The sequence below is a fragment of the Capra hircus genome, chromosome 6 (genome assembly GCF_001704415.2).
Source record: "Capra hircus breed San Clemente chromosome 6, ASM170441v1, whole genome shotgun sequence".
NCBI lineage: Eukaryota > Metazoa > Chordata > Mammalia > Artiodactyla > Bovidae > Capra > Capra hircus.
The window spans coordinates 111,044,800-111,072,207 of record NC_030813.1 but is presented as its reverse complement, the minus strand read 5'-3'; the positions used below and the strand labels follow the sequence as shown (position 1 = coordinate 111,072,207).

The window sequence follows — 27,408 nt, the reverse complement described above, 5'->3', positions numbered from 1 at the left end:
CAGGATGAAAAACAGTCTTTCCTTTCCATACCCTTTTCCTTCCCTCCCCTTCTGTTGGGTTAACAGTACTCTTAGTTCCCAGTTACTCCTGTTATCTTTGCATAGTCCTAGCATCTAAAAAAATGCTTGACAATAGATATTCAGTAAATGTTTGATTATATTAGATTTAAACTCTTTCCTGTAGTTTCCATTTATTTATGTATAAATAAATGCTTTTGAAGAATTTAACACTATTCACTAATAGTCTTGTTACCTCTTAATTAACAGTTGGTCTTGGCTTGGTTGCTGCCAGAGTCTTCGGCATCTTGATCTATCTGGATGTGAAAAAATCACAGATGTGGCTCTAGAGAAGATTTCTAGAGCTCTTGGAATTTTGACAACTCATGAGAGTGGCCTTTTAAAAACTTCTACAAGCAAAGATACTTCGACTACATGGAAAAATAAAGACATTACCATGCAGACCTTCAAGCAATCTGCTTGTTTGCATGATGTAACTAACAAGGATATTGGAGAAGAAGTAGATAATGAACACCCCTGGACTAAGCCTATTTCTTCTGACGATTTCACTTCACCTTATGTGTGGATGTTAGATGCTGAAGATTTGGCTGATATTGAAGATGCTGTAGAATGGAGACATAGAAATGTTGAAAGTCTTTGTGTAATGGAAACAGCATCCAACTTCAGTTGTCCCTCCTCTGCTTGTTACAGTAAGGACATTGTTGGACTAAGGACTAGTGTCTGCTGGCAACAGCATTGTGCTTCTCCGGCCTTTGCGTATTGTGGTCATTCATATTGTTGTACAGGAACAGCTTTAAGAACTATGTCAGCACTCCCAGAGTCTTCCGCGCTGTGTAGAAAAGCACCAAGGACTAGACTGCTTAGGGAAAAAGACTTAATTTACTCTGGGAGTGAAAAATCTGATCAAGAGACTGGGCGTGTGCTTCTGTTTCTCAGTCTGTCTGGATGTTATCAGATCACAGACCATGGGCTCAGGTGAGTAATCAGTTGCAGAGTATTAGGAAACGGACATGTTCTCCTCAGTGGAGTGTAAAATTTTAAATCTGAGTCATTCCTTTCAGCTGGTTTGTTTACCTGAAAGAGTTAACCACTTCTGCTGTATCACACTGTTGGAGTGATATAACTTCAGCATGACGTTTCAGGCAGGTCAGTTTGTTTGTGGCGAGGAAGAACTTAAAAGTTTAACAAATACTTAGCAAGTACCTCCAACACATTTGCTAAGGTGCTTTAGTGGATGTAGAGCTGAATAGGATAGTTTTTACCTTCTAAGACTGGTAACAGAGAAGGAATACACATCTGTGTATTGTGTGTGTACATTCTCTAAGTGACGTTGGATTAAAGACTCTCTGAGGCTCAGAGAGAGAGGCCTCTCATCCAGTTGCAGCAAATGATCAGAAAATGGAATGAAAAGATGACCCTGAATTGAACTTTGAAGAAAGACGAGGGATATTGATGGATGACAGAGGGAGAAGAGACCATTCCAAGTGGTAGCGGTCATTTGAGCCCACAGTAAAGTGTCTGCCAAGCAGGAGATGGGTTTGATCCTTGGGTCAGGAAGATCCCCTGGAGAAAGGCATGGCAACCCACTCCAGGATTCTTGCCTGGAGAATCCCATGGACAGAGGAGCCTGGTGGGCTATAGTCCCTGGGTCGCGAAGAGTCAGACACGTCTTATCGACTGAATAGCAGCAAAAGCCCTGTGCAGTTGTTGTTAGGTGGTTTTGTTGTTAGGGCGTTCTCAGCATCAATAGTGTGCAGTAGTTGTTCTGATTATCTCTGACATGAACCTTCAGAAATTGATTTCATGTTTTCTCTTTTACCCTGTCATAGACTTGAATTTTACCCAGGCTCTTTAATAATAGGTGTCAGGCATGTTAAACAGTGAAAATTCATCCAACATAAAGCCTAAGAATCCCACTTGTCTTTTAAGTGTGATCTTCAGAAGATTTAAGTTGGACTGTGGGGAGTATTCAAAGGAGACTTGGTTTTCTGGTTTGGCTGTAGTGAAGGATGTGTATTGGGGAATAGTGGGCAATAAGGCTATGACAGAGTTTAAATTCAGGGAAGAATTCATTGGGGGAATGGGGAACACAGGAACTACCTTAGGAACTGCAGTTTGAGTGCAGCTCAGATTTTTAAAAGTGCAGCTCTTTTAATTAGATTATCTTGGTAATGATTATCTACTGTGTGACTTGCCCTCTTCCAACTGGTAGGGATCCAGAGTAAATGAGACAAAGTCCTTACTTTCATAGAGTTTACAATCTAATGGTAGAAGACAAGAAAGGTAGACTATCAGGCAAAATAGTCAATCTTTTAAAGTTTAGTAAACTTTTAAAAAATTTTTTTGTGGCCAAACATGGTCTTAAGTATTCCTTGTGCACTTGAGAAGAATGTGTATTCTGCTGTTGACTGGAATGTTCTCTATATGTTTGTTAGGGCTAATCAGTTTATAGTGTAGTTCGAGTTCTCTATTTCCCTCTTGGTCTTCTTCCATTGTTCTGTCCATTATTGAAAATGGAGTATTGAAATCTCCAACTGTTTTTGGAGGACTGTTTATTTTTCCCCTTAGTTCTTTCAGTTTTGTATATTTTGGAGCTCTGTTAAATGTGTGTTTGTTCATAATTTTTTTAATCTCCTGAGTGGAGTGGTGAGCCTTTTGACAATATATCATATCCTTTGCTTTTTAAAGGTTACCTTTTTAAAATTTAAAATCTCTTTCATTTCACAATGTTACGGCCACCTTGGCTCTCTTTTTGTTACTTTGTTTTTGGCCACGCTTTGTGGCAGGTTGGACCCAGTTCCCCAACCAGAGATTGAACCAGTGTATCCTGCAGTGGAGCTGTGGTGTCTTAGCCACAGGACTGCCAGGGAAGTCCTCTCTTTTGTTTGCTTTCTGCATGGAAATCTTTTCTCATGCTTTTATTTTTAACCTCTTTGTGTTTTTGCATCAAAAGTGAGGTCTGTCATAGAGAGTATATAGATGGATCCATGTTTTTAAAATTTTTTGATTAAAATTTTAAAAAATCTGTTGTCTGCTAATTGCTACCTTTTGGTAGGAGAATCTGATGGATTCATATTTCAAGTAATTACTGAAGAGGGGGACTTTATGCCATTTAGCTGTTTCTTTTCCTTATGACTTAACTGCTTTTGTTCCTCATTTTCTCAGTGATGTCCTCTTTTATGTTTTGTTTGTTATATACCATTTGATTCCCTTTCCCCCTATTTTCTTTTTTAAAGTTTTTGTTTTTGGTTAAGGGATAAAATTAACACCTTGAAACTTAAAACAATGTAGTTTGATAATCAGCTTAGTTTCAGTCATCTACAAACACCCTACTCTTGACATCTGTCTCATCTTCCTTTATATTGTTATAGGTACAGGTTACATCTTTTGTTTTTTTTAAACCTCAACATGAGTCAGCCATAGGTATACATCTACCCCTCCCTTTTGAACCTCCCTCCCATCTCCCTCCCCATCCCGCCCCTCTAGGTTGATACAGAGCCCCTGTTTGAGTTTCCTGAGCCATACAGCAAATGCCCGTTGGCCATCTATTTTATATATGGTAATGTTAGTTTCCATGTTCCTCTCCATACATCTCACCCTCTCCTCCCTTCTCCCCATGTCCATAAGTCTGTTCTCTATATCTGTTTCTCCATTGTTGCCCCGTTTATACATAATACAAAATACAAAGTGAAAGTCGCTCAATCATGTCTGACTCTTTGTGACCCCATGGACTATATACAGTCCATGGAATTCTCCAGGCTAGAATACTGGAGGGGGTAGACTTCTCCTTCTCCAGGGGATCTTCCCAACCCAGGGATCAAACCTAGGTCTCTTGCATTACAGGCAGATTCTTTTACCAGCTGAGCTACAAGGGAAGCCCAAGAATACTGGAATGGGTAGCCTATCTCTTCTCCAGGGGATCTTCCCAACCCAGGAATCATACCAGGGTTTCTGGCATTGCAGACACATTCTTTACCAACTGAGCTATCAGGGAAACTCTTTATATTTTATGTACCCTTTAACATAGATTTATAATTACGTTTTATGCTTTTGTGTGGGCAGTTTTAACTAATCACTTTCTGCTTTCAAATGGTATTATACGACTTCACAAAGAATGTAAGAATCTTAAAAGAGTAAGGCCTTGTTCCGCTCCCCATTCTTTGTGCTGTTTTTGTATTTTTATATAAGTTTTAAACTCCAGAATAACATTGTTAATATTTTTTCTTTGAACAGTTGTCTTTTAGAAAAAAATTAACAGACAAATCTTGTTTCACCTTTTTTGGCATTCTTCTATTGTAAAGTTTCATGTTTCCATTTGGTAATATTTTTCTTTTGCCTGCCAAATCCCCTGTAGTTTTTCTCACGGTAAGTGTTTTGACAGTCAAAATCGCAACCCTTGTCTGGAAAACTCTTTATTTCACTTTCATTTTATAAAGATTTTCACTGTGTATAGAATTCTAGCTTGGTAGTTTTGTTTTAGCACTTTTAAGATGTTCCATTGTCTTTTAGTTTGCATAATTTATGAAAATTGCATTCAACTTTTATCTTCATTCTTCTGTATGTAATGCATGTTTTTTCTTTAGCTGCTTTAAAAACTTCATTTCTACTTTGAAAGCAGTTAGCACATGGTATGCCTTGGTATCTATAGATATGGATAGCTTCATCATTATCTTGCTTGGGATAGCTTATTGAGATTCTTGGATCTGTTGTTTCTAGCTTTCATAAAATTGAAAGACAAGATTCAGCCATGATTTCTTCTAGTACTTTACTATTTTCGCTTTTCTGTATAGCCCTTGCTTCCTGCTGGGAATTCATGTATGTCAGACTTCTTGATGCTGTCCTATAGGTCACTTGATTGTAATAGTTCCCTGACTGTCATAACAAAGTACCACAAACAAGGTGGTTAAAATGATAGGAATCTATGCTCTCACAGTTCTGGAGACTAGAGTTCTATAATCAAGGTGTTGGCCAAACCGTGCTTCCTCTGAAAACTTTTAGGGGAGCGTCTTTTCTGAAGTTTCCCTACCTCTTGTGGAACTAGATGTTGCTTGGACTGTGGCGCAGTAGCCCCGGTCTGTGCCTTGGTCGTCTTCACGTGGCCGCCCCATTTGTGTGTGTGTTGGGGGGAGGGGGGGAGGGCATCAGTAGGCTGGATTAAGGCCCACCCTAGTGACCTGATCTTAACTTGATTGATTCTGCAAAGATCATATTTCCAACTGGAGTCACTTTTATGATACTGAGGGCTAAGACTTCAACATGTTTTTTTGAAGAGAGAGAGGGGAAGGGGCACAGTTCAACCCATAATACCAGGGCTTTTTTCCCTCACTGTTTCTGTTTTTATGTTGGCACTTTGTTTTGGTTAATCTGGTCATTCTTCCAAGTCCACGAATTGGTTTTGCAGTGTCTAGTCACTGCTGATCTCATTCAGTGTACTTTTTATTTCCGGTACTGTGCTTTTCATGACTTGAAGTTTCATTTGGTGTACTCATGTTCACCCCCATATACCTACACACACACACACATACAGTGTATGTAGATGTATTAAAACATACCAGAATAATAAAAGTACATATTTTTGTTTCATTATGTTTGTATTTTCTTTTAAATCCTTGAGCATATTTAATATAAAATCTATTTTAAAGTCATTATGTATTAATTTCATCATCTTTATCATTTATTGGTCTGTTTACTGTTCTTGTTTTTTATTCTTTGTATATTTAATAGTTTTTGATTGGACACCAGATAATGTGAATTGTGCAGAATCATTGAATTCTGGAATTTGTTCTGTCCTTTTAAAGATTACTGCTTTGAATCACTCCCTGATCTGTATTATTTCTATAACTTGATATATTTCTAAAACTTTTTTTTCTTATCACATGTATCTTTAATACTTTGTTTAAATGTTTCCGTCTTTGGTTCAGGGCAGAGATTGTATTTTGCATTTTACTGTGTAAGCCTGTGCCTGGCATATTTGGACATTGGTGATAAAAAGTAGACTAGAGTCGTCTTTCTAGAATGCATTTCTTATTACTTGTTATTACTCCTTTATCTAAGTCTTTCAGTGAGTCTAACTGCCCTTTGATGAAAGTTCACATTCTTGGCCCTTGCTTGTCCCTGTAGTTTACCTCTTGTTACCTTCTTTAAATATCTTTTTACTTCCTCCCATCTTCACCTTTCACAAATAAAAGACATCAAATAGGTAAATATAAACGTGACACACACAAGAGAACCATCCTTTCTTTAACTATACTCATCTATTTCCTTTTCCTCCAACATATAGGCATATGTTTTATTGCACTTTGCTTCATCATACTTTGCAGATAATTGCGTTTTGAGCAGGTCTGCCACTGCCATTTTTCTAACAGTGATTGCTCACTTCACATTTCTGTGTTACACTTCAATTCTTCAAACTTTCACTATTATTATATTTGTCATGACGGTCTGTGACCAGTGATCTCTCATGGTACTATTGTTTTGGAGTGCCACAAACCACACAAGATGGTAAACTTAATTGATAAATGCTGTCTCTGTGTGTTCTGACTGCTTCACCAACTGGCTGTTTCCCTCTCTCTCTCCATCCTGAGATGCAGAAGTATTGGAAGTATTGGAATTAGGCCAGTAAATAGCCCTATATGTGCCCAAAATGAAGAGTCATGCATCTCACTTTAAATCAAAAGCTAGAAATGATTAAGCCTAGTTAAGAAGGCATGCCCGAAGCCAAGGCAGGCTGAAAACTAGGTCCTTTGCACCAGTTAGCCAAGTTGTAAAAGCAAAGGAAAATTTCTTGAAGGAATTAAAAGTGCTACCTCATTGAACAAATGAATGATAAGAAAGCAAAACAACCGAGCTGCTGGTAAGGAGAAAGTTACAGAGGTCTGGATAAAAGATCAAACTAGCCACCGTATTCTTCGAAGCCAGAGCCTAACTCAGAGTAAAACCCTAACTCTCTTCAGTTCTGCGGCGGCTGAGAGAGGTGAGGAAGCTGCAGGTGGAAAGTTGGAAGCCAGCAGAGGCGAGGTTTAAGGAAAGAAGCCATAGTGGATTAACTACAGTGCGAGGTGATAGAAATTGCGGTGAAGTATTCAGAAGGTCTAGCCAAGGCAACTAACGAAAGCAGATGCACTAAACAGCAGATTTGCAGTATAGGTGAAACAGCCTTGTACTGAAAGAAGACGCCATCTAGAACTTGCCTGGCTGTAGGGGGAAATCAGTGCCTGGCTTCGAAGGACAGGCTGGCTCTCTTGTTAGGAATTAATGCAGCTGATGATTTCAAGTTGAAGCCAATGCTTATTTACCATTCTGAAAATCCTAGGGCCCTTAAGAATGATGTCAATCTACTCTGCTTGTGCTCTGTAAATGAAATGACAAAGCCTGGACGGCAGCACATCTGTGTGCAACATGAATTATTAAGTCCACTGTGGAGATCTGCTGTTGAATACAAAAAAGGTTTGTTTCAAAATACTGCTCAGAGATAACGTACCTGGTCACCCAGAAGCTCTGGTGGAAATTTGCAGTGAGATTAGTGTTGTTTCCATGCCTGCTGACACAGCACACATTCTGCACCTGTGGATCAAGGCAAAACTCCCTAGCCCTGTTCAGCTTCTGAAGCATTGGATGTGCGATGTGCAGTCGGCCATTGCCATGGAGAGAACTGGGCCCTTTCTGTTGACCAGTGCCAGCTGCAGGCACTACAGTTTTTGTTGCATCTCATCGATTTGCTGAGCGTACTTCAAAGATGTGATGGTTTCGCTGGGATTCAGAAAGCTGTCGTGGATCAGACAGGCAGCAGACCACCAAACAGTGACCATGATCTTTTTTCTGTGCAAGTTTGGCTTTGGGAAGTGCTTTGGGGTTTCTCAGTCCACTGAGTTGGTTATCACTGGTTGTCATATAAAATCCACTTTTCGTTGCACGTCACAGTCCAGCGAAGAAATGGTTTGCTATTGTATAGAATAAGAGAAGACGACACCTCAGAAGGACAGTTCTTTAGATTTGTGGTCAGCTCACGAGGGACCCATTTATCAAGCTTTTTCACCTTTCCAATTTGCTTCAAATGCCGAGTGACCTTGAAACAGTTGACCTTCTTCAGCAACGTCTCCTGTAGTTTTAAGAGGATCAGCTTTGGTGATTGCTGTCAGTTGGCTGTCAACTTCTGATGGCCGGCCACTGTGCTCCTCATCATCAGGGCTCTAGTCTCCTTTGCAAAACTTCTTGAACCACCACTATTGTATGTTAGCATTTCCTGGGCCAGATGTGTTGCTGATGTTGTGAGTTGTCTCTACTGCTTTATGACCTATTTTGAACTTGAATAAGAAAATCACTCGAATTTGCTTCTTGTCTAACATCATTTCCATAGCCTAAAATAAAAATAGGGTAAAGAACCCACCTGCCAATGCTGGAGATTCAAGAGATGCGGATTCAATCCCTGGGTTGGGAAGATCCACTGGAGAAAGAAATGGTAACTCGCTCCAGTATTCTTGCCTGCAGAATCCCATGGACAGAGGAGCCTGTCAGGCTGTGGTGCATAGGATCGCAAAGAATCGGATTCAACTGAAGCGACTTAACATGCACACAATAAGTCATTAGCAAAAAACCAAAACAAGAAATGTGCATTGGAATGATGTATAGCTTAACCACCTTTATTTAAGAAAGTATTCCAATATCAAATGGCAAATTTCAGCAGTGCAAAATCTGCAGTTATTTTTGCACCAGCCTTTTGTTGTTCAGTTACCCAGTCATGTCTGACTCTTCGCGACCCCATGGATTGCCAGCATGCCAGGTCTCTCTGTCACTCACCATCTCCCGATGTTTGCCCAAATTCATGTCCATTGCATCAGTGATGCCATCCAGCCATCTCATCCTCTGATGCCCTCTTCTTCTGCCCTCAGTCTTTCCCAGCATCAGGGACTTTTCCAGTGAGTTGGCTGTTTACATCAGATGACCAGACTACTGGAGCTTCATCTTTAGCATCAGTCCTTCCAACAAGTATTCAGGGTTGATTTCTCTTACGATTGAATGATTTGATCTCCTTGCTGTCTGAGGGACTTTAGGAGTCTTCTCCACCACCACAAGTTGGAAGGCATCAGTTCTTTGCCATTCTGCCTTCTTTATGGTCCAGCTCTCACAACTGTACTTGACCACTGGGAAGACCATAGCCTTGACTATACAGAGCTTTGTCGACAGAGTAGTCTCTGGTTTTCAGCACACTGTCTAAATTTGTCATAACTTTCCTTCTAAGAAGCAATTGTCTTCTGATTTCACGGCTGCAGTCACCATCCGCAGTGATTTTAGAGCCCAAGAAGAGGAAATCTGTCACTACTTCCATCTTTTCCCCTTCTACTTGCCATGAAATAATGGGGCCGGATGTCATGATCTTAGTTTTTTTAATATTTAAGCTGGCTCCTTAACTCTCCTCCTTCACCCTCATCAAGAGGTTCTTTAGTTCCTCTTTGCTTTCGGCCATTAGAATGGTATCATCTGCATATCTGAGGTGGTTGTTGTTTCTCCTGCCTATCTTGACTCCAGCTTGTAACTCATCCAGCCCGGATGTGCTCAGCATATAGGTTAAACAAACGGTGATAGCAGACAGCCCCGTCATACTCCTTTCTCAATTTTGAACCAGTCAGTTGTTCCATACAGGGTTCTACCAATTGCTTCTTGACCCTCATACAGGTTTCTCAGGAGACAGGTAAGATGGTCTGGTATTCCCATCTCTTTAAGAGCTTGCCACAGTTTATTATGATCCACACAGTCAAAGGCTTCGGTGTAGTCGATGAAACAGAGGTAGATGTTTTTCTGGAATTCCCTTGCTTTCTCTATGATCCAGCGAATGTTAGCAGTTTGATCTCTGGTTCCTCTTGCTTCTTGAAACCCAGCTTGGACATCTGGAAGTTCTTGGTTTATATCACGCTGAAGCTTAGCATGCAAGATTTTAAGCATGACCTTACTAACCTGGGAGATGAATGCAGTTGTCTGATGGTTAGTACATTCTCTAATACTACCCTTCTTGGGAATTGGGATGAAGAGTGACCTTTTCCAGTCCTGTGGCCACTGGAATCTGCAATTACTTTTGCACCACCCTAATAACAATAAAATGTTTTATATTAAGGTGGACATGACTGAGCGACTGAACTGAACGGATGCATATAGTTATTTAGACATTGCTGTTGCAAACTTAATAGACTCTACAGTATGATGTGAACATAACTTTTTTACATGCACTAGAAAAACAAAACATACGTATGACTTGCTTTATTGTGATAGCTGCTTTGTTGCAGTGGTCTGGAACTTGACCTGCAGTCATCTCTGAGGTCTGCCTGTACTGTATTTCTCTTGTCTTCATGCATTTGCTGTCTCTGTAACATGCATGTATTGGCTGACTTCTGCTTGTTTCTGTCTCCATTCCAGTTAAAATGTTGCTTCTTATCGGAAACCTTTTGCATCTCCTCTCCCTCAGGCCACCACCACCCTTCACTGTATTCCTGGAAGAGCGTTCATCATGTAATTGCTTGTTTACTTTCGTCTTGTTTGATTTCCCACTAGATGCGGCGAGGCGAGTGAATGCACATGTAGCTCACTCAAGTGTGTTTGTGATTCGAAGTTTTATATTCTGTGCAGTCTGTCCTCAATGTCCTGAAAGTTTTTGAGTTTTAGAACATGAGGTAGTCTGTGTATTGAGGTGCCTTCTGAGATCTTTCAGGTCCCTTTTTAGAAGCTGTTTTTTTTTTTTTTTTTTTATGAGCTATTCAACTTTACAGGAAAAAAAAGATTTAATAAACTGTAAACCTTAAAGATGTCTGTCTGTAATTACTTGGCCCAGTGAAGACACAGAGGTTCTGAATTGCTGCTGTTATTAAACTCTGGGATGGATCAGGGAATCTGTGATTTAAGAAAAAACAATCAGTCTTTTTCAGTTAAAATATCAGGGGAAGTGTGCATTTAATTTAAATCTCTCATGTATATTGGGGTCTTGATATAAACCCTTTTTGATTGACCAGCTTTTTCTTTTAAACATGCAGTGACAAAACATTAAAATGTATATCGCAACGTTTGTCCATCAGTGTTTCTCACTGAGTATAAAAATATTTCCCAGGTTATTCTGATTTCAGTAGTTTACATGCTTTTCCTTACCTTTACTTCCTAATTTCCATGTGCCTGTGTAATGAGGCTAATTATACGTCTTTTTTTTTTTTTACTGAATTTATTGTATTACAGGCTTTTTGATATCTCTGTCCAGATGGACTGTTTCTAGTTTTCCCAGTTTTTGCTGTTGCATGCTGAAATTTGATGTTCTCAATTTTGCTCTTGATATTTTCAGCTCTGCCAGTGTCATTTTAGTCAATTTCTCATTTTACCATTTTTGTATAAATAGTATTTTAAACACTTCTTTTAAGGTATGCCATGAAACCTAATGTTTTCATTTTTAGTGAAATGGAATTCACATTAAATCTGTTTTTTTAAAGGGTACAAATCAGTGGTTTTAATATATTTACACGGTTGGCAACCACTGCCACTATCAAATTAGAAACATTTTCATTAAACCAAAAAGAAGCCATATACTCATTAGGAGTCATTCCGCATTCCTCTTTGTCCCCAGCCCCTGGCAACCAGTAATCCACTTTGTCTGTCTTTTCTGCCTATTTTGGATGTTTCGTATAAATGACGTTACCTAATATATGGTCTTTTGTATCTGACTTCTTTAATTAAGCACTGAGTTTTCAAGGTTCATCTGTGCTATAGCATGGATCAGCACTTTGTAGCTGCATCCTATTTATACTGAATTTTGTTTTTCTACTCTTTCATTGGCGAGCGTTTGGATTGTTTCCACTTTGGGGGTATTAGGAGTGATGCTGCTGTGAACATTTGCTTGCAAGTTTTTCTGTGAGCATGTGTTTTCACTTCCCTTGGATATGCACCTAGGAGAGTAATTTTGGGTTATAGGCTGACTCTAACTCTTTGAGGAACTACCAAACTGTTTAGTAATTTTCTTGATAATTTTTACTTAGTTTGCTAGGAGAATGAAGATTACAATTCTAATATTCAGTATTTCTTTCCTGTAAGAATTGACTTGCTATCATGTTCTTATAAAGAAAATTTCATAAGCCTTGTTTATTGAATGTCTTTGTAAATGTCTCCATTAAATGTAGAGTGTCCTGCCTAAGGATGAAGTTAGTTTTCATGTTATAGAAATTATAGAAATTCTTTAGTTTTCCTCATCCATTGGACCATGCGCATGCGTAAGTTTTCATAGAGTCTGTCTTTTAATTGTTAATCTGTTCTCATTGTTGGATTGCTTCTCTTGCAGGGTTTTGACTCTGGGAGGAGGGCTGCCTTATTTGGAGCACCTTAATCTCTCTGGTTGTCTTACTGTAACTGGTGCAGGCCTGCAGGACTTGGTTTCAGCATGTCCTTCTCTAAATGATGAATACTTTTACTACTGTGACAACATTAACGGTAATGCCTTTTTTAACAATGAGATAATTTTGGAGGAGTTGATTTAACACTTTTTAACAGTTCTGATAATTCTTAGGATTTCTATTGTGTTTCTAGATTTCTAATTACCATACATTTTTGTAATTTTAGATTTAGTCCTTTTCTAAACTTGAGCTTTTCTTATGGAGAGGGATTTCAGCTATCCATTCTACCAGATTTTAGAAATATGTAATAGTTTAATCAGTCCAGAGGGGCAAGTTTTTGTAGAATTACTAAAGTTATAAAATTTGGGGAATTTCTTCTAGTGAAAGAGCACTCCTTAACGGTAGAGAGGTACTGATGTTCTAGATAACACCCAGTTCTTAGGGATGATAGTCAGTTTTCTTATAGGACAAGAAAGCTTCATAGTACAGTAGAAAAAGGAGGACTTGGGTGATGTGAGCTCCTCAGGGACCCTGAGTCTGATTCCAGATAAACCTCTTGGAAGATGGAGGAGGAGGGTGAGTGTGGTAATGGGAAGAGACTGAGGTGCTTAAAATGTAACTAAAATCCCTATAGTATTTTGGAGATTGAGTCCTGCACTTTCTTTTAACATCATCAGGTAAATATTTCTTGATGTTTTGTTTTGTTTTGTTTTGTTTTTTAAGCCTATTCCTACCCTGCAGAGGGACTGTTTAATGTGCTTTTTCAAAGTACATTCACTGTCCTGTTGGTCATCTGGTAATCGCTGGTGGACACTGCAATCAGAAGTCCTGAAGCATAAGCAAATCAACCTCCTGTATTTCTAACTGGGAAAAGTTTACATGGTTCAGATTCTGCTGTGTCTTTTTACATCATATATTGTTATTTTTGAGAGTCCAATTTCGTCTTAAGATCATGGGAAGATCAACTGAGTTTCTCTCAGGCAGGAAACTGGACTGAGGCCAGGAAGACTAGAGGAATGGTATCTTCTTGAACGGCAGCCCAGTAGGCAGAGAAGTTAGCACATTTGCTGTTTCTCAGAGATGAGGTTTTCCTTAAAATACATATGAAGAGACAGGAGATAGCACGTCTTTTGTTTCTCGAATCATGTTGGTGATGCAGGAGATGACCCCCTGTGTTCTGGAAATAGCAGCTCTAAGTTGGAGCATTTCTTTGCTCTCCATTGCCTGTAGTGTATGGTAAGAAGTGGTGAAAGTGAATGTCATATTGGTTGCAACCTGCTAAGTGTATGAAAGAAAGTGTGAGTGCTGTGGTGGCTGGTGGCACATTTGCTTCTTTGGGAGTTTGGGAAGAGTTTTGCTTATTTATTTATTTTTTGTATAGTTATGTCATTGTAGTTTCACCATTGTACTTACTAAGGCTTATATAATGAGAAGTAATCAATAAGCAATTATTTTTTGTAGGAAAAATACCTTACTGGTAGGTTACATTTGATTTGTCTGCATTGCTTTCATCATACGTTATACTTATGGGAATAAATCTTTGAACCTAATGTGTTATACTTATTTTGGGGTATATAGATATTATTGGGTTGGTGGGGGGATTGGGTTTCACTTCATTTTTATGACCTGTCTGCTTCTTTTGCATGTATATTTTTTAAAACTTGTTAGTATGTTAGAAATTCTTTCATTTTGACCTATTTTGAATATATAAATCTTTAAGTGTTCCAGAGGAGCTGCTATATTCCTTTTGTTGAATGTTTGTTGAATTCCTTTTGTTAAGATTTTTTTTTTTTGATGAAGTGAGTGGTAATTTTCAATAAGCCAATTTTAATGACCATATCTGTCTTTAAAGGGTTTGAAACAAAACAGACAGTGCTTGTATAATCGAATACCAGGTCTCCTTTTACAGCTTCTTAAAGCATGATTTGGGGGAAATGGAAATCCTTTAAAATTTACAGGGTGACTTGTCATATGAACTTATAATATGTTCCAGAGTTCCAGCCAGTTGCTCGTAAAGCAGTACTCCGATAACAGTCTTTTCCTTAAAGGACATTTTGACAACCTAGAAAGTGTTAAATAAAGTTGCCTTGTTTCCAGTTTTGCAAGATGACATGGGATTGATCCAGTATCTTTCATTACAGTTCAGCTTGTATAGTAAATATTTAGTGACTGTGTAATGGCTCTTGTTTTATTATTAGTTTTATTAGTTTGGAAAGTAGCCAATATTTCTATACGTGTTCTTAGACTAATAGGGGGCATATTTGGGTGACACATTTTATTTTAATATTTGAGAATAACGCAGTGAGAATTCATTTTGTCAAAAGAGTTTATTTACATAGTTAACTACCAGTTTACTACTAAAAGAAGTAAATACTGATAAATAATGTTCATTAAATAAGTGGGGAAGCAAAATTTTCTGTTTCCTGAGCACTAGCAGAGATTTTGGAGAAGGTCCATTAATTGTCAAGCATTGTCTCCTGTGAGCAAGATGCTGTACTAAGCATTGACAGAAAGTGATATTTTTGTTCTTCTGAATGATTCTTTGTGACACTTAAACTTGTTTTTTGATTGACAAAAAAGTTAAGATTTAAGTATAAAGAAGACTTCTTAGCCATGACATTTAAAAATTCTTTGTCGTTTAAGAAGCAGTAGATGGAATTGCATGATTTTAGCACTCTGAAGAACGTTTGAACAATGATAGCACATAGACTTTTTGTACTGATTTGCATTTCAGTGTATGTTTATGAATTAAGAGAGATTAGCTCATAGTAGGTGACAGTCTCAGATGACTTGCTCTCTTATATTTCTAATTTAAGTTAAAAGGAATTTTAAAGGTAAGTGAAGGTAAGTGCAGATACACAGCATAAATAATGTGCTTAAAATCTGAGAAAGACAAATAACTCAGTATTAAAAATTTGGGAAGATAATGATAGCTAACATTATAGCTCTTCTTTTCTAATATTTTTAAAGAACGTTTTCTTATGAAATTTATTTTTACCATCATTTAAAGATTTTATTTGATGATTATGCAGATGTTAATTTTCTATTTATTATCCTCTACTGTAACTTAACCCTCATATATTATAACTATCGGGTTGTTTTTTTAATCTCATATCAAGATTGGTATTTACTGGTGATAAGTCCAGTGTTTACCTTTTGAACTCCATGTCTACGTAAGTGCATCTAGAGATCCTTGGCAACCCAGCATATCTTAGTCATATCTCTTTCTAATTCTACCTCGCTTTTTCTGTGGCCTGTTTATTGTCCATTTAGTCCCTTTTCTGAATAGTCCTCCTGTGATACTGGAGCATCTTAACTGTTAACATTGCTTATGACTTCCATGCTTTGGAAATTGCTGTTCACCCCTATTTCCAACAGTATGAAACTAACTTAAAAACAGTGGTTGTCTTTACCTTTGCTTTGCTGTAGGCTTTCAACAAAATAAAATCCATTCATGGATGAATCCACTTTTATGGATTATTAGGATCAGTCACCTGGAATGTCATTGACCTTTCAATGGGATTGTAGTGTTGAGGTAGTGTTATAGTTATTGGCTAAGTACAGTTATGCCCTTAGACTTCTGTTGAAACTCAGACAGATATCCTAGTGTGTGTTTGAGAAAGGGAGCCCATTTTATATCAGTAGGAGCAATAACTTTGTGACGAATAAGGAGAGACTGACAGGTATCAGGATAGGGTTATTTTCTGCCTCATGTAGGGCACATACTTTCATTCCTGCATTTTCCTTCCTCTGTTAGCCCTACTGCCATCCCTGAGACTTTGAGAACAAAGAGTGACTCAGGTCTCCAGAGTGAACACTGAGGATTCTGGGCCCCTGTTTTTGGAGGAGAATGATGAAAAACTGTGTGGCATAGGCATTCCTCGAAGATATTACAAGTTTGGTTCCAGAGCACCATAATAAAGGAACATTGCAATAAAGTGAGCCACATGAATATTTTGGTTTCCCAGTGTATGTAAAAGTTATGTCAGCACTACCCTGTAGTCTATTAAGTGCACTAGCGTTATGTCTAAAAAAGCAATGTACGTAATTAAAATACTTCAATGCTAAAAAATGCTAGCCATCATCTGAGCCTTCAGAATAGTCATGGTAGTACACTAAAGATCACTGACCACAGATCACTGACTGTAACAAATATAATAATAATGAAAAAGCTTGAAATATTGTGAGAATCACCAAAATGTGCCACAGAGACAAGAAGGGAGCAAGTGCTGCTGGACATAGTTTCAGTAGACTAGCTCCGTGCAGAGTGGCCACAGACTTTTAGTCTGTGAAAATGCGGTATCTGCAAAGTGCAGTAAAGCAGGTCACAGGTAAATGGAATGTACCTGTGTTTGGAAAAGTGCAAATCTTTTGAGTGGTGTGCTTGATCCACTTGGCTCCCGTGAAAGTGAAAGTGGAGTCGCTCAGTCGTGTCTGACTCTTTGTGACCTGTAGCCCACTAGGTTCCTCTGTCCATGGGATTTTCCAGGCAAGAATACTGGAGTGGGTTGCCATTTCCTTCTCCAGGGAATCTTCCCAACCCAGGGATCGAACCCTGGGTCTCCCGCATTGCTGCAGACGCTTTACTATCTGAGCCACCAGAGAAGCCCTTTCACTTTTTCCCTTTTATTTTCTCTTTTCTGAACCAGTAGATACTTTACTTCATTGCTTTTAGCCATTCCTTAGGACTTTTTCCTAGGCCACTTTTGATTTCAGTATAAAATTTCTTCCTTAACTTTCTGTCCTTTTAAAGAAAATAGGAGTATAGACATTTTGAAGTATTATAGGGAGTTTCATTTTGGAATACTGCACTGAAGTCTCCATGTCTCTTTCCTCTTATTTCTCCCTTTCAGAAAAGTTAGAATTATACACCGAGAAAATGATAGTTAGATATGTTTTCGTAGAAGCCGCCAGTGTAAGCATTCCATCCCAGGGGCTGTGTCAGGGCAGGGCCATGGTAGTGAGGCAAGGCCTTGAGTCTTGGAGGAAGGTGCCCCACGGTGACTGGCAGGCCGAGCAGTGACCAGAGTAAGTGGGAGGAAAGCAGACTCAGAAAGGAAGGTGGGGAGTATCAGTTAAAGCTGAAAATGTGTTCAAAAGGAATACCTGGTCAGAGGTTGTCAGTGCGAGAAGATTTTCAAGCCACAGGATTCCTTCTTAGGGTGTTTCTAATATCTGGTAACACATACTGAGAGATGTCATTTTGACTCTGTGATTAAGATTGCTAGTGTTGTGTCTTATTTTAAGAGAAAACAAAAGTGCTGCTTTGTGAATTTTAAGTTTTGACACATTCAACTTTTTATTTTAAAAGAACACATTTTCATTTTGATTAAGTAAAAAATAGGCTTTGTGGGAATTCAGTTTTATATTTGAAATGATTTTAGACTTAAAATTATGGAAAATTTTAAACATATAAACTTAATAACACAGTGAAGCCTATGTATCATTGGCTTCAGCAGTTACACACCTGAGGCCAGTCCTCTTTGATATACCATTGTGCATTCCCTTATTTGCTCCCTATATCTCACATATAATATTACTTTAAAAATTAAACATAAGTATTTGGAGATAAATGAAATCATAAGCTGCTGTAGTTCCACTATGGTTGTAAAGCCCGTTTGTTTCTTTTCCTAAAGATACATTATTATTTTCATGGTGAGCTATATGAATGCTGTACTTCTTTGTATATCCTAAGAAATTAATCTTTGGTATTTTGTATATTGCCATTTCAAGAATACAAAGAATAGTTAAATTCTGGGAAGTAGGTGTGTTCTGGGTGTTATTTTTGGAAGTTGTTATTTTCTTACGTTGGTATTAGCATAGTTGCCTTCTTTTGCAATGGTTTGGTACTTCAAAAAACAAAATGAAACTAATTTAGCATATTTTTCTGAGTTAAAGTCTTGGTATCATCCCAGAGTACTATGATTTTTCAGTTTTAATCCTTTTTATAAAATGTTATTTTCTACAATAAAATTATATTTCATGTATTTTTATGGTCCTTAGTATTACAAATGCAAGTATTTTGGTTCTAATTGATGAGTAAAAAACTAATTAACTTTGTTCATGGTGCAGACATACTGAAAGGCTTCAATATAGTTAAAATGTCTTTTCCCACATTTGCTTGCCTTTTGGAAAACTATGATTCATTCAGAGTACTTAACATTTGAATATGTGCCATGCTGTCTCTTTGACACTTTCTAATTCTCAGCTGCGTTCCCTAATGCATCTTTTAGTCTAGTGTCTTGAATTGCATAATGTGATTGGAATAAAATGTCAGTTATTCCACAGATGTTTAATGCTTTCTTTGTAGTTGAATCACAATTTTTATTATGTTTTAGATGTGTTTTTAATTATTTATTCATTCCATACTTAATTCTGGAAAATAATTCAACTGTAGCACATGATTTATTTGGGGGGACAGATGTTAAATAACAATATGGCAAACATGTTAAGGCTAGATCTACATAGTTTATTTTTAACAGATATTTAAAATATAGTATTATAATTTTTGAATAGTGGATTCTTTAGCTTATCTATTACAGATGAGGTTGTTTTTGCCCTAATACTGTTTCTGGGAAGGATGTTCATGGTGTAAGAGATCCATTGTTCACTTAGCCTGGCAGTCTTGCTTCTGTGAGTTATCTCACCTTGGATTTTGTATTTTGTAGGATTGTTGCCAACAGAATTGTTTCTTAGAGTTAAACTGGTTTTGGTGTCTTTCGTGCTGAATAATTTTTTATACACTCATGGGGATTTCATTTCTGTGGTATAAATGTATTACCAGTAAAAATAATCAGTGTTCTACAGTTCTTTCACTAGCAAGCTTGCTTTTATGTGACGAGCATTTCCTCCTCTCACACTTCTCTGTTTTCACGCAGGTCCACATGCTGACACCGCCAGCGGATGCCAGAACCTGCAGTGTGGTTTTCGAGCCTGCTGCCGCTCTGGCGAATGACCCTTGACTTCTGACCCCTGTCTACTTCATTTAGCTGAGCAGGCTTCCTTTCATGCACTTTACTCATAGCACATTTCTTGTGTTAACCATCCCTTTTTTGAGTGTGACTTGTTTTGGCCCCATTTCTTACAGCCTCAGAAATCTTAATTGACCAGTGAATTGTACAGTGTCATTTCTCTTTGCAAATCGTACTTTTGTTTTAGAAAGGGATTAGATCCTTTCGTAGGGTGAGAACAGTTTTATCAGATTTCTTTTAAATTGAATACTTTGAAAAAAATTGTCACTAATGTCATGCCATTTAAAGTCTTTTCTACATTATTTTGAGTTTTGAAGTCAATGGGTAATTGGTTCTCTTTATATAGATAAACACTGTACCAAGCTTTGCAGATCTTTTCAGACATACATTTCTGAAATTTTATTTTCAGAGACTGCACGTTTTGGAAACCGGTCTCTTTTCCATAATGTTTTCCTTTAATTTGAACAGTTTCCAGAGGGCCAATTCAAACATACCCACATGTAAGATTCTCTTAAGATTGTGAAATAAATTGGCTTCCTAGTGTCGGCTCCTTGAGCCGTCACAGCACCAATATCTTTGTACTTCCTTTCTTCAGAGACCCCAGTCCCCACCACTGTCTGAAAACGTGTCACGTTTGGGAGGGGTTTTTAAACGTCCCACAGTCATTTGAAGAAATACATAAATAAAATCTTCTTTGAGGACTTTACCAAGTAATCTCTTTTGTGTTTTAATTGTGTTATAAATCTCAGTCCAGAGTTACTTTACTGTGAAATAGGACAACCTGGGTCTTTTGAACTCCCGTGAAATCAGTGACCCTTACAGATAAGTAGTTTTAGACAGATACCTGATTTTGTTGAGCTGAATTATCTCTTTGAAATTAATTGTGCAGTAGTCGAAATTCAGATTCGTAGGCTTATCTTTGCTGCGTGAAATGACAGTTGGGATGGAGATCTGTTACTCAGAAAGGCACATTTGTCTAAAGTTTACGTCATGCTGTGTGTAGTATTATATCAGCAGCATACCATCTTACTTTTATAAATACCTGTAAGGCTATAGAAGAGGAGGTAATCTTGCAGTCATGTTTCTTGTGGTCCCAAGTATTTTTTTGTTTGTTTCATTGAGGAAGAGAAGAAGTAGGAAAGATACCAACTGGAGGTGGGCAGATTCCAGTTCAGGCTAAGGGGAAACTACACAGAGTTGGCTAAAATGAAGGGAGAATCAGTTGATAAGAATATAAATCAGGAGACATCACTCTGCTTTTCAGTTTGCCTGACATTTGAACTAAACACTCCGAGAGAAGATCACCTATAAGAAAGGATGCCTAATGACTCTGAAGTTTCACTTTCCTCTAAGGATTCTGTGATTTTGATCCCATTGCTGTTAACATTAGTGAATCCTTAAGATGGAACCCCTGTAGTTTCTTGTATGTAGGGTTGGGTAGCTGAATGATCACACCATCTTATCCTTTGAGTGTGTGTCTCTTAGCTTATTAAGTCCTCATGCCTCTTGTGGCAACACTGCACCTAGCTGCCTCCTTTAAAAGTCTGATTCCCTTAGAGAACTTGAGAGGACATTTGAGTTTTAGTGAACGGTTACAGGGTCAGAAGTTTTATTTTGTAGGTTGAGTGTTCTGCGGTTACTGTGTTTTTATTTCCTTAAGCATTTAATAAAGTTTGTTTGAAAGTTGACGTTAGGAGCTATTTCAAGAAAACAAACTGAAATAAGTCTTCTGGGGTGAGTTCCATCACACTGCATGAAATTAGTCATCTGTAACTATGGTCGTGAGTCACCACAGGAGGAATTAGGGTTATACCCATGTAATCAGAAAACTGTCATATTCAGGGAGTAAAAGTTTTGATAATACTTAAGGAAAAAATAATGATTAAATGGTATTTTGGGACTTGGCTTAAATGTTATTCTTTATAAAGTAAGTAATTTGAGCAACTGATTTTGTAGGTATTTCAGGTAATTGAGGGGCTCCTCTTTCTCTTTGTCCTGTGCTACTTGATGTTTAGAAAACTATTAAACAGAACTTGGCAGCCTTGAGCCAAACTGACTTCAGTATATGAACACATTGCTATATGGAAACTCACTGTTTTTCTATCACCTCCTGACCTGTTCCATGGGAAGGTAGCATAACCTGCATTTAATTTTTAAATAGCACTGCTGTTTCATTTAAGGGACTAGATCTGATAGATAGAGTGCCTGATGAACTATGGATGGAGGTTCATGACATTGTACAGGAGACAGAGATCAAGACCATCCCCATGGAAAAGAAATGCAAAAAAGCAACATGACTGTCTGGGCGGGGGGGAGGGGCGGGCGGGCGGGGGGAGGCCTTACAAATAGATGTGAAAAGAAGAGAAGCAAAAAGCAAAGGAGAAAAGGAAAGATATAAGCATCTGAGTGCAGAGTTCCAAAGAATAACAAGGAGAGATAAGAGAGCCTTCCTCAGCAATCAATGCAAAGAAATAGAGGAAAACAACAGAATGGGAAAGACTAGAATCTCTCCAAGAAAATTAGAGATACCAAGGGAACATTTCATGAAAAGATGGGCTCAATAAAGGACAGAAATGGTATGGACCTAACAGAAGCAGAAGATATTAAGAAGAGGTAGCAAGAATACACAGAAGAACTGTACAAAAAAGATCTTCATGACCAAGATAATCACGATGGTGTGATCACTCACCTCGAGCCAGACATCCTGGAATGTGAAGTCAAGTGGGCCTTAGAAAGCATCACTGCGAACAAAGCTAGTGGAGGTGATGGAATTCCAGTTGAGCTATTTCAAATCCTGGAAGATGATGCTGAGAAAGTGCTGCACTCAATATGCCAGCAAGTTTGGAAAACTCAGCCGTGGCCATAAGGACTGGAAAAGGTCAGTTTTCATTCCAATCCCAAAGAAAGGCAATGCCAAAGAATGCTCAAACTACTACACAATTGCACTCATCTCACATGCTAGTAAAGTAATGCTCAAAATTCTCCAAGCCAGGTTTCAGCAATATGTGAACCGGGAACTTCCAGATGTTCAAGCTGGTTTTAGAAAAGGCAGAGGAACCAGAGATCAAATTGCCAACATCCACTGGATCATGGAAAAAGGAAGAGAGTTCCAGAAAAACATCTATTTTTGCTTTATTGACTATGCCAAAGCCTTTGACTGTAGATCCCAATAAATTGTGGAAAATTCTGAAAGAGATGGGAATACCAGACCACCTGACCTGCCTATTGAGAAATCTGTATGCAGATCAGGAAGCAACAGTTAGAACTGGATATGGAACAACAGACTGGTTCCAAATAGGGAAAGAAGTGCATCAAGGCTGTATATTGTCACCCTGTTTATTCAACTTACATGCAGAGTACATAATGAGACATGCTGGGCTGGAAGAAGCACAAACTGGAATCAAGATTACCAGGAGAAATATCAATAACCTCAGATATGCAGATGACACCACCATTATGGCAGAAAGTGAAGAGGAACTCAGAAGCTTCTTAATGAAAGTGAAAGAGGACAGTGAAAAAGTTGGCTTAAAGCTCAACATTCAGAAAACGAAGATCATGGCATCTGGTCCCATCACTTCATGGGAAATAGATGGGGAACCAGTGGAAACAGTGTCAAACTTTATTTTCTTGGGCTCCAAAATCACTGCAGATGGTGATTGTAGCAATGAAATTAAAAGCTGCTTTCTCCTTGGAAGGAAAGTTATGACCAACCTAGATAGCATATTCAAAAGCAGAGACATTACTTTGTCAACAAAGGTCCGTCTAGTCAAGGCTATGGTTTCTCCAGTGGTCATGTATGGATGTGAGAATTGGACTGTGAAGAAAGCTGAGCACTGAAGAATTGGTGCTTTTGAAGTGTGGTGTTGGAGAAGACTCTTGAGAGTCCCTTGGACTGCAAGGAGATCCAACCAGTCCATTCTGAAGGAGATCAGTCCTGGGTGTTATTGGAAGGAATGATGCTAAAGCTGAAACTCCAGTACTTTGGCCACTTTATGCGAAGAGTTGACTCATTGGAAAAGATTGATGCTGGGAGGGATTGGGAGCAGGAGGAGAAGGGGACAACCGAGGATGAGATGGCTGGATGGCATCACCAACTGGATGAACATGAGTTTGGGTGAACTCCGGGAGTTGGTGATAGACAGTGAGGCCTGGTGTGCTGCAATTGATGGGGTCGCAAAGAGTCGGACACGACTAAGCAACTGAACTGAATGCTTTAAAATTTCTTTTAAGTTTATTTTTTATTAAAATATGATTGATGTACAGTGTTGTTTCAAGTGTATTGCATGATAGCTTGACACCTATTTATTATATAACAGGGTTTGTACCTCTTAATCCCCTTTCCCTATTACCGCCCCCCCTTCCCATAGCCACTGGTTTGTTTTCTATATTTATGGGAGACTGCTTTTGTTTTTTTAGATTCCACATAAAGGTGAAATCATGTCACTTTTTTTTTTTTCCCTCTGACATATTTAACTTAATATCCTCTAAATCCAACCATGTTGTTTCAAGTAGCAAGGTTTTTTTATGGCTAAGGAGTATTCCATACACACACATACACAGGTGTGCGTGAGCGCGCGTGCATGCACGCACATCATATCTTTATCCATAGATCTTTCCATTGATTGAGGTGGTTTTGATACCATGGCTATTATAAATAATGTAGCAGTGAACACTGAGTGCATTTAACTTTTCAAATTAGTGTTTTTGTTTTCTTTGGATAAATATTCAGAAGTGAAATGGCTTTTTTTTTTTTTTTGCGCATCCTCCACACTGTTTTCCATAGGGGCTACATTAATGTACAGTCCACCAACAGTCCATGAGGGTTCTCTTCCCTCCACGTTTTCACCAGCACTTGTTATTGTCTTTTTGTTAGCTGTTCTGGCTGGTTTGAAGTGGTACATGATTGTGGTTTTGATTTGAGCATTTTTCTAGTCACAATGTTGAGCATATTTTCATGTATCTGTTGGCCGTCTGTATGTCTGAAAAAATGTTTATTCAGGTCCATTGACCATTTTTATTTAAAGATTTATTTTTTTTGACGTGGACCGTTTTTAAAGTTTTTATTGGATTTTATACAATACAATGCAATTTTAAGCAATATAATATTGCTTCGGTTTTATGTTTTGTGTTTTTTTTTGGCCACAAGGTATGTGAGATCTTACCTCCCTGACCAGGGATCATACCGGCACTCTGTGCATTAGAAGGCAAAATCTTAACCACCGACTGCCAGGGAAGTCATCTACTGACCACTTTTTAATCTGGTTTGTATTTTTGATGCAGAGTTGTATGAGGTCTTTGTATGTTTTGGATATTAACCCTTTGTCAAGTGTATCATTTTGCAAATATCTTCTCCCATTCAGTAGGTAGCCTTTTTGTTTTGTTGAGAGGTTTTTTTTTTTTTTTTTTCCTCCATGTAAAAGCTCATTAGTTTGATGCAGCCCCATTTGCTTGTTTTTGCTTTTATTGTCATTGCCTGAGGAGACATATCCAAGCTATTGGTAAGACCAATAATCAGAGAGCATACTGCCTATCTTTTCTTGTGAGAGTTTTATGGTTTGGGGTCTCAGGTTTAAGTCTTTAATCCATTTTGAGTTTATTTTGTATTTGTTGTGAGAAACTAGTCCAATTTGATTATTTTTATAATATAGCTGTCCAGTTTTTGAAATACTGTTCATTAAAGAGGCTGTCCTTTCTCCATTTGTATTCTTGCCACCTTTGTCATAGATTAATTAACCATTTTAGTGTGAGTTTACTTCTGGACTCTGTTCCATTGATCTGTGTGTCTCTTTTTTATTAGGAAGCATGATACCTCCAACTTTTTTGTTCTTTCTCAAGATTGTTTTGGTTGTTCAAGGTCTTTTGTGTTTACATTCAACTTTAGAATCATTTGTTCTAGTTTTGTGACAGTTTTGATATTTTGATAGAGATAGCGTTGAATCTGTAGACTGCCTTGAGTAGTATGGCCACTTTAACCATATTAATTCCTCCAATTCACAAGTACAGTGTATTTTTTCATTTGTGTCGTCTTTAGTTTCTTTCATCAGTGTCTTAGAGCTTGTACTTGGGAAAGTACAAGCTTTTTACCTCTTTGGCTATGTTTATTTGTAGGTTTTGTATTCTTTTTGATGCAGTTGTAAATGTTTTCTCAATTTCTCTGATAGTTTGTTATTACCATATAGAAATGCAACAGATTTCTGTCCAGTCGGCCCTCCATATCTGTGGTTTCTGCACCTGTGGATACAACCAAACACGGTTGGAGAATAATTCACAATCTGTGGTTGATTGGATCCGTGGGTATAGAACCTGCAAATACATATGACCAACTGTAAAGAACTTGAACATCTGAAAATTTTGGTGTCCAAAAGAGGGTCCTGGAACCAATCTCCTATGGATAACAAGGAGCAACAAATACTAATTTTGAATCCTGCAACTGTGTGGAATTAATTTATTAGTTTGAATAGTATTTTAGTGATGCTGTAAGGACTTTCTATATACAGTATCATGTCATCTACAAGCAGTGACACTTTTACCTTTTCCTTTCCAATTGGCATGCTTTTTTTTTTTTTGTCTTTGCTGTGACCAGGAGTTCCAATAGTATGTTGAATAAAAGTGGCAAGAGTGGGCATCCTTGTCTCTTTTTTTTTTCATTTTTAAATTATGAAAGTATTATTTTGCCAACAAAGGTCCATCTAATCAAAGCTGTGGTTTTTCCAGTAGTCATGTATGGATGTGAGAGTTGGACTGTGAAGAAAGCTGAGCACCAAAGAATTGATGCTTTTGAACTGTGGTGTTGGAGAAGACTCTTGAGAGTCCCTTGGACTGCAAGGAGATCCAACCAGTCCATTCTGAAGGAGATCAGTCCTGGGTGTTCATTGGAAGGACTGATGCTGAAGCTGAAACTCCAGTACTTTGGCCACCTGATGCAAAGAGCTGACTCATTTGAAAAGACCCTGATGCTGGGAAAGATTGAAGGCAGGAGAAGGGGATGACAAAGGATGAGGTGGTTGGATGGCATAGCCGACTCAATAGACATGAGTTTGGGTGAAATCCGGGAGTTGGTGATGGACAGGGAGGCCTGGTGTGCTGCAGTTCATGGGGTCACAAAGAGTTGGACGTGACTGAGTGACTGAACCGAACTGAGCTGGAAAATATGGGACAAAATTGCATATAGGTCCACTGTAACGATTATTTTTTAAAGTAGATAAATTAAGATTTTTAGTTGGATTTTCAGTATCAAACTCCCCAAAATGAATAGAATGATTTGATATAAAGGTACAAGGATATGGTAGACCTGAAAAGCACTATGAACACAATTCAACATAATTAAGATTTAAACAGTTTTCACACAACAGCAGGATACAAATTCTATTCAAGTTCCCATAGACTATAAACAAGGAGACCCTGGAACATATCTAGGGATGAAAACAAGGAGCAAAAATTTCATGGTCTAAAGGTATTGAATTCATAAGGGAGTCTTCTCACTTTAGAAATCAGTATCAAAAGATATTTGAAAATAACCCACATATTTTCAAGTGCAATGTGACATTTGCCAAGAGAGAGATTTGACTTAGCTGTTGAAAGCTTCAAAGTTTTAACCTTTAAAAGACTGAAAAAACAGGGTGATTGCAAAGAGGAAAGCATAGAAGAAAGATTTCATAGAAGAAAGCCAAGTCAATAGTGCTGCTGTTGAGGAATCCTGTTTTACGTTTTCTGTTTTGTGTGCCACTTTCCATGTCAGTACATATATTTAGTTTCTTTTAATGTTACCTGACTTTTGCTTAGTTGATTTGGGCTGTTAAAACAGAATGCCATAATCTGGGTGGCTTAAATAACATGTATTCCTGACATTTCTAGAGGCTGGGAAGTCCAGAGTCAAGATTTTGGCAGATCTGGTGTCTCATGGGGTCTCTTTCTGGTTTGTTGATAGACATCTCATTTTATCCATGCGTGGTGTAGAGGTGGAGTAAACGCTCCTGTCTGTTCTTAGAGCACTAAATCCCAACTTGAAGGCTCTATCCTGAGTGCCCTATAACCTAATTACCCTCCCTGGATACCTCTTTTTC

The 27,408-nt window shown here is 38.2% G+C and overlaps 1 protein-coding gene across 2 annotated transcripts in view; it reads left to right on the top strand.

The window, feature by feature from the left end:
* Nucleotides 1-20,059, top strand: part of FBXL5 (F-box and leucine rich repeat protein 5) — a 43,590-nt gene extending 23,531 nt beyond the window's left edge. For both annotated transcript variants that reach the window (XM_018049744.1, XM_018049745.1), the window contains exons 9-11: nucleotides 268-993; nucleotides 12,323-12,471; nucleotides 19,253-20,059. In XM_018049744.1, coding sequence (XP_017905233.1) covers nucleotides 268-993; nucleotides 12,323-12,471; nucleotides 19,253-19,329 — 952 coding nt within the window. In that variant the 3' untranslated portion in view covers nucleotides 19,330-20,059. The remainder of the gene's footprint in view (nucleotides 1-267; nucleotides 994-12,322; nucleotides 12,472-19,252) is intronic.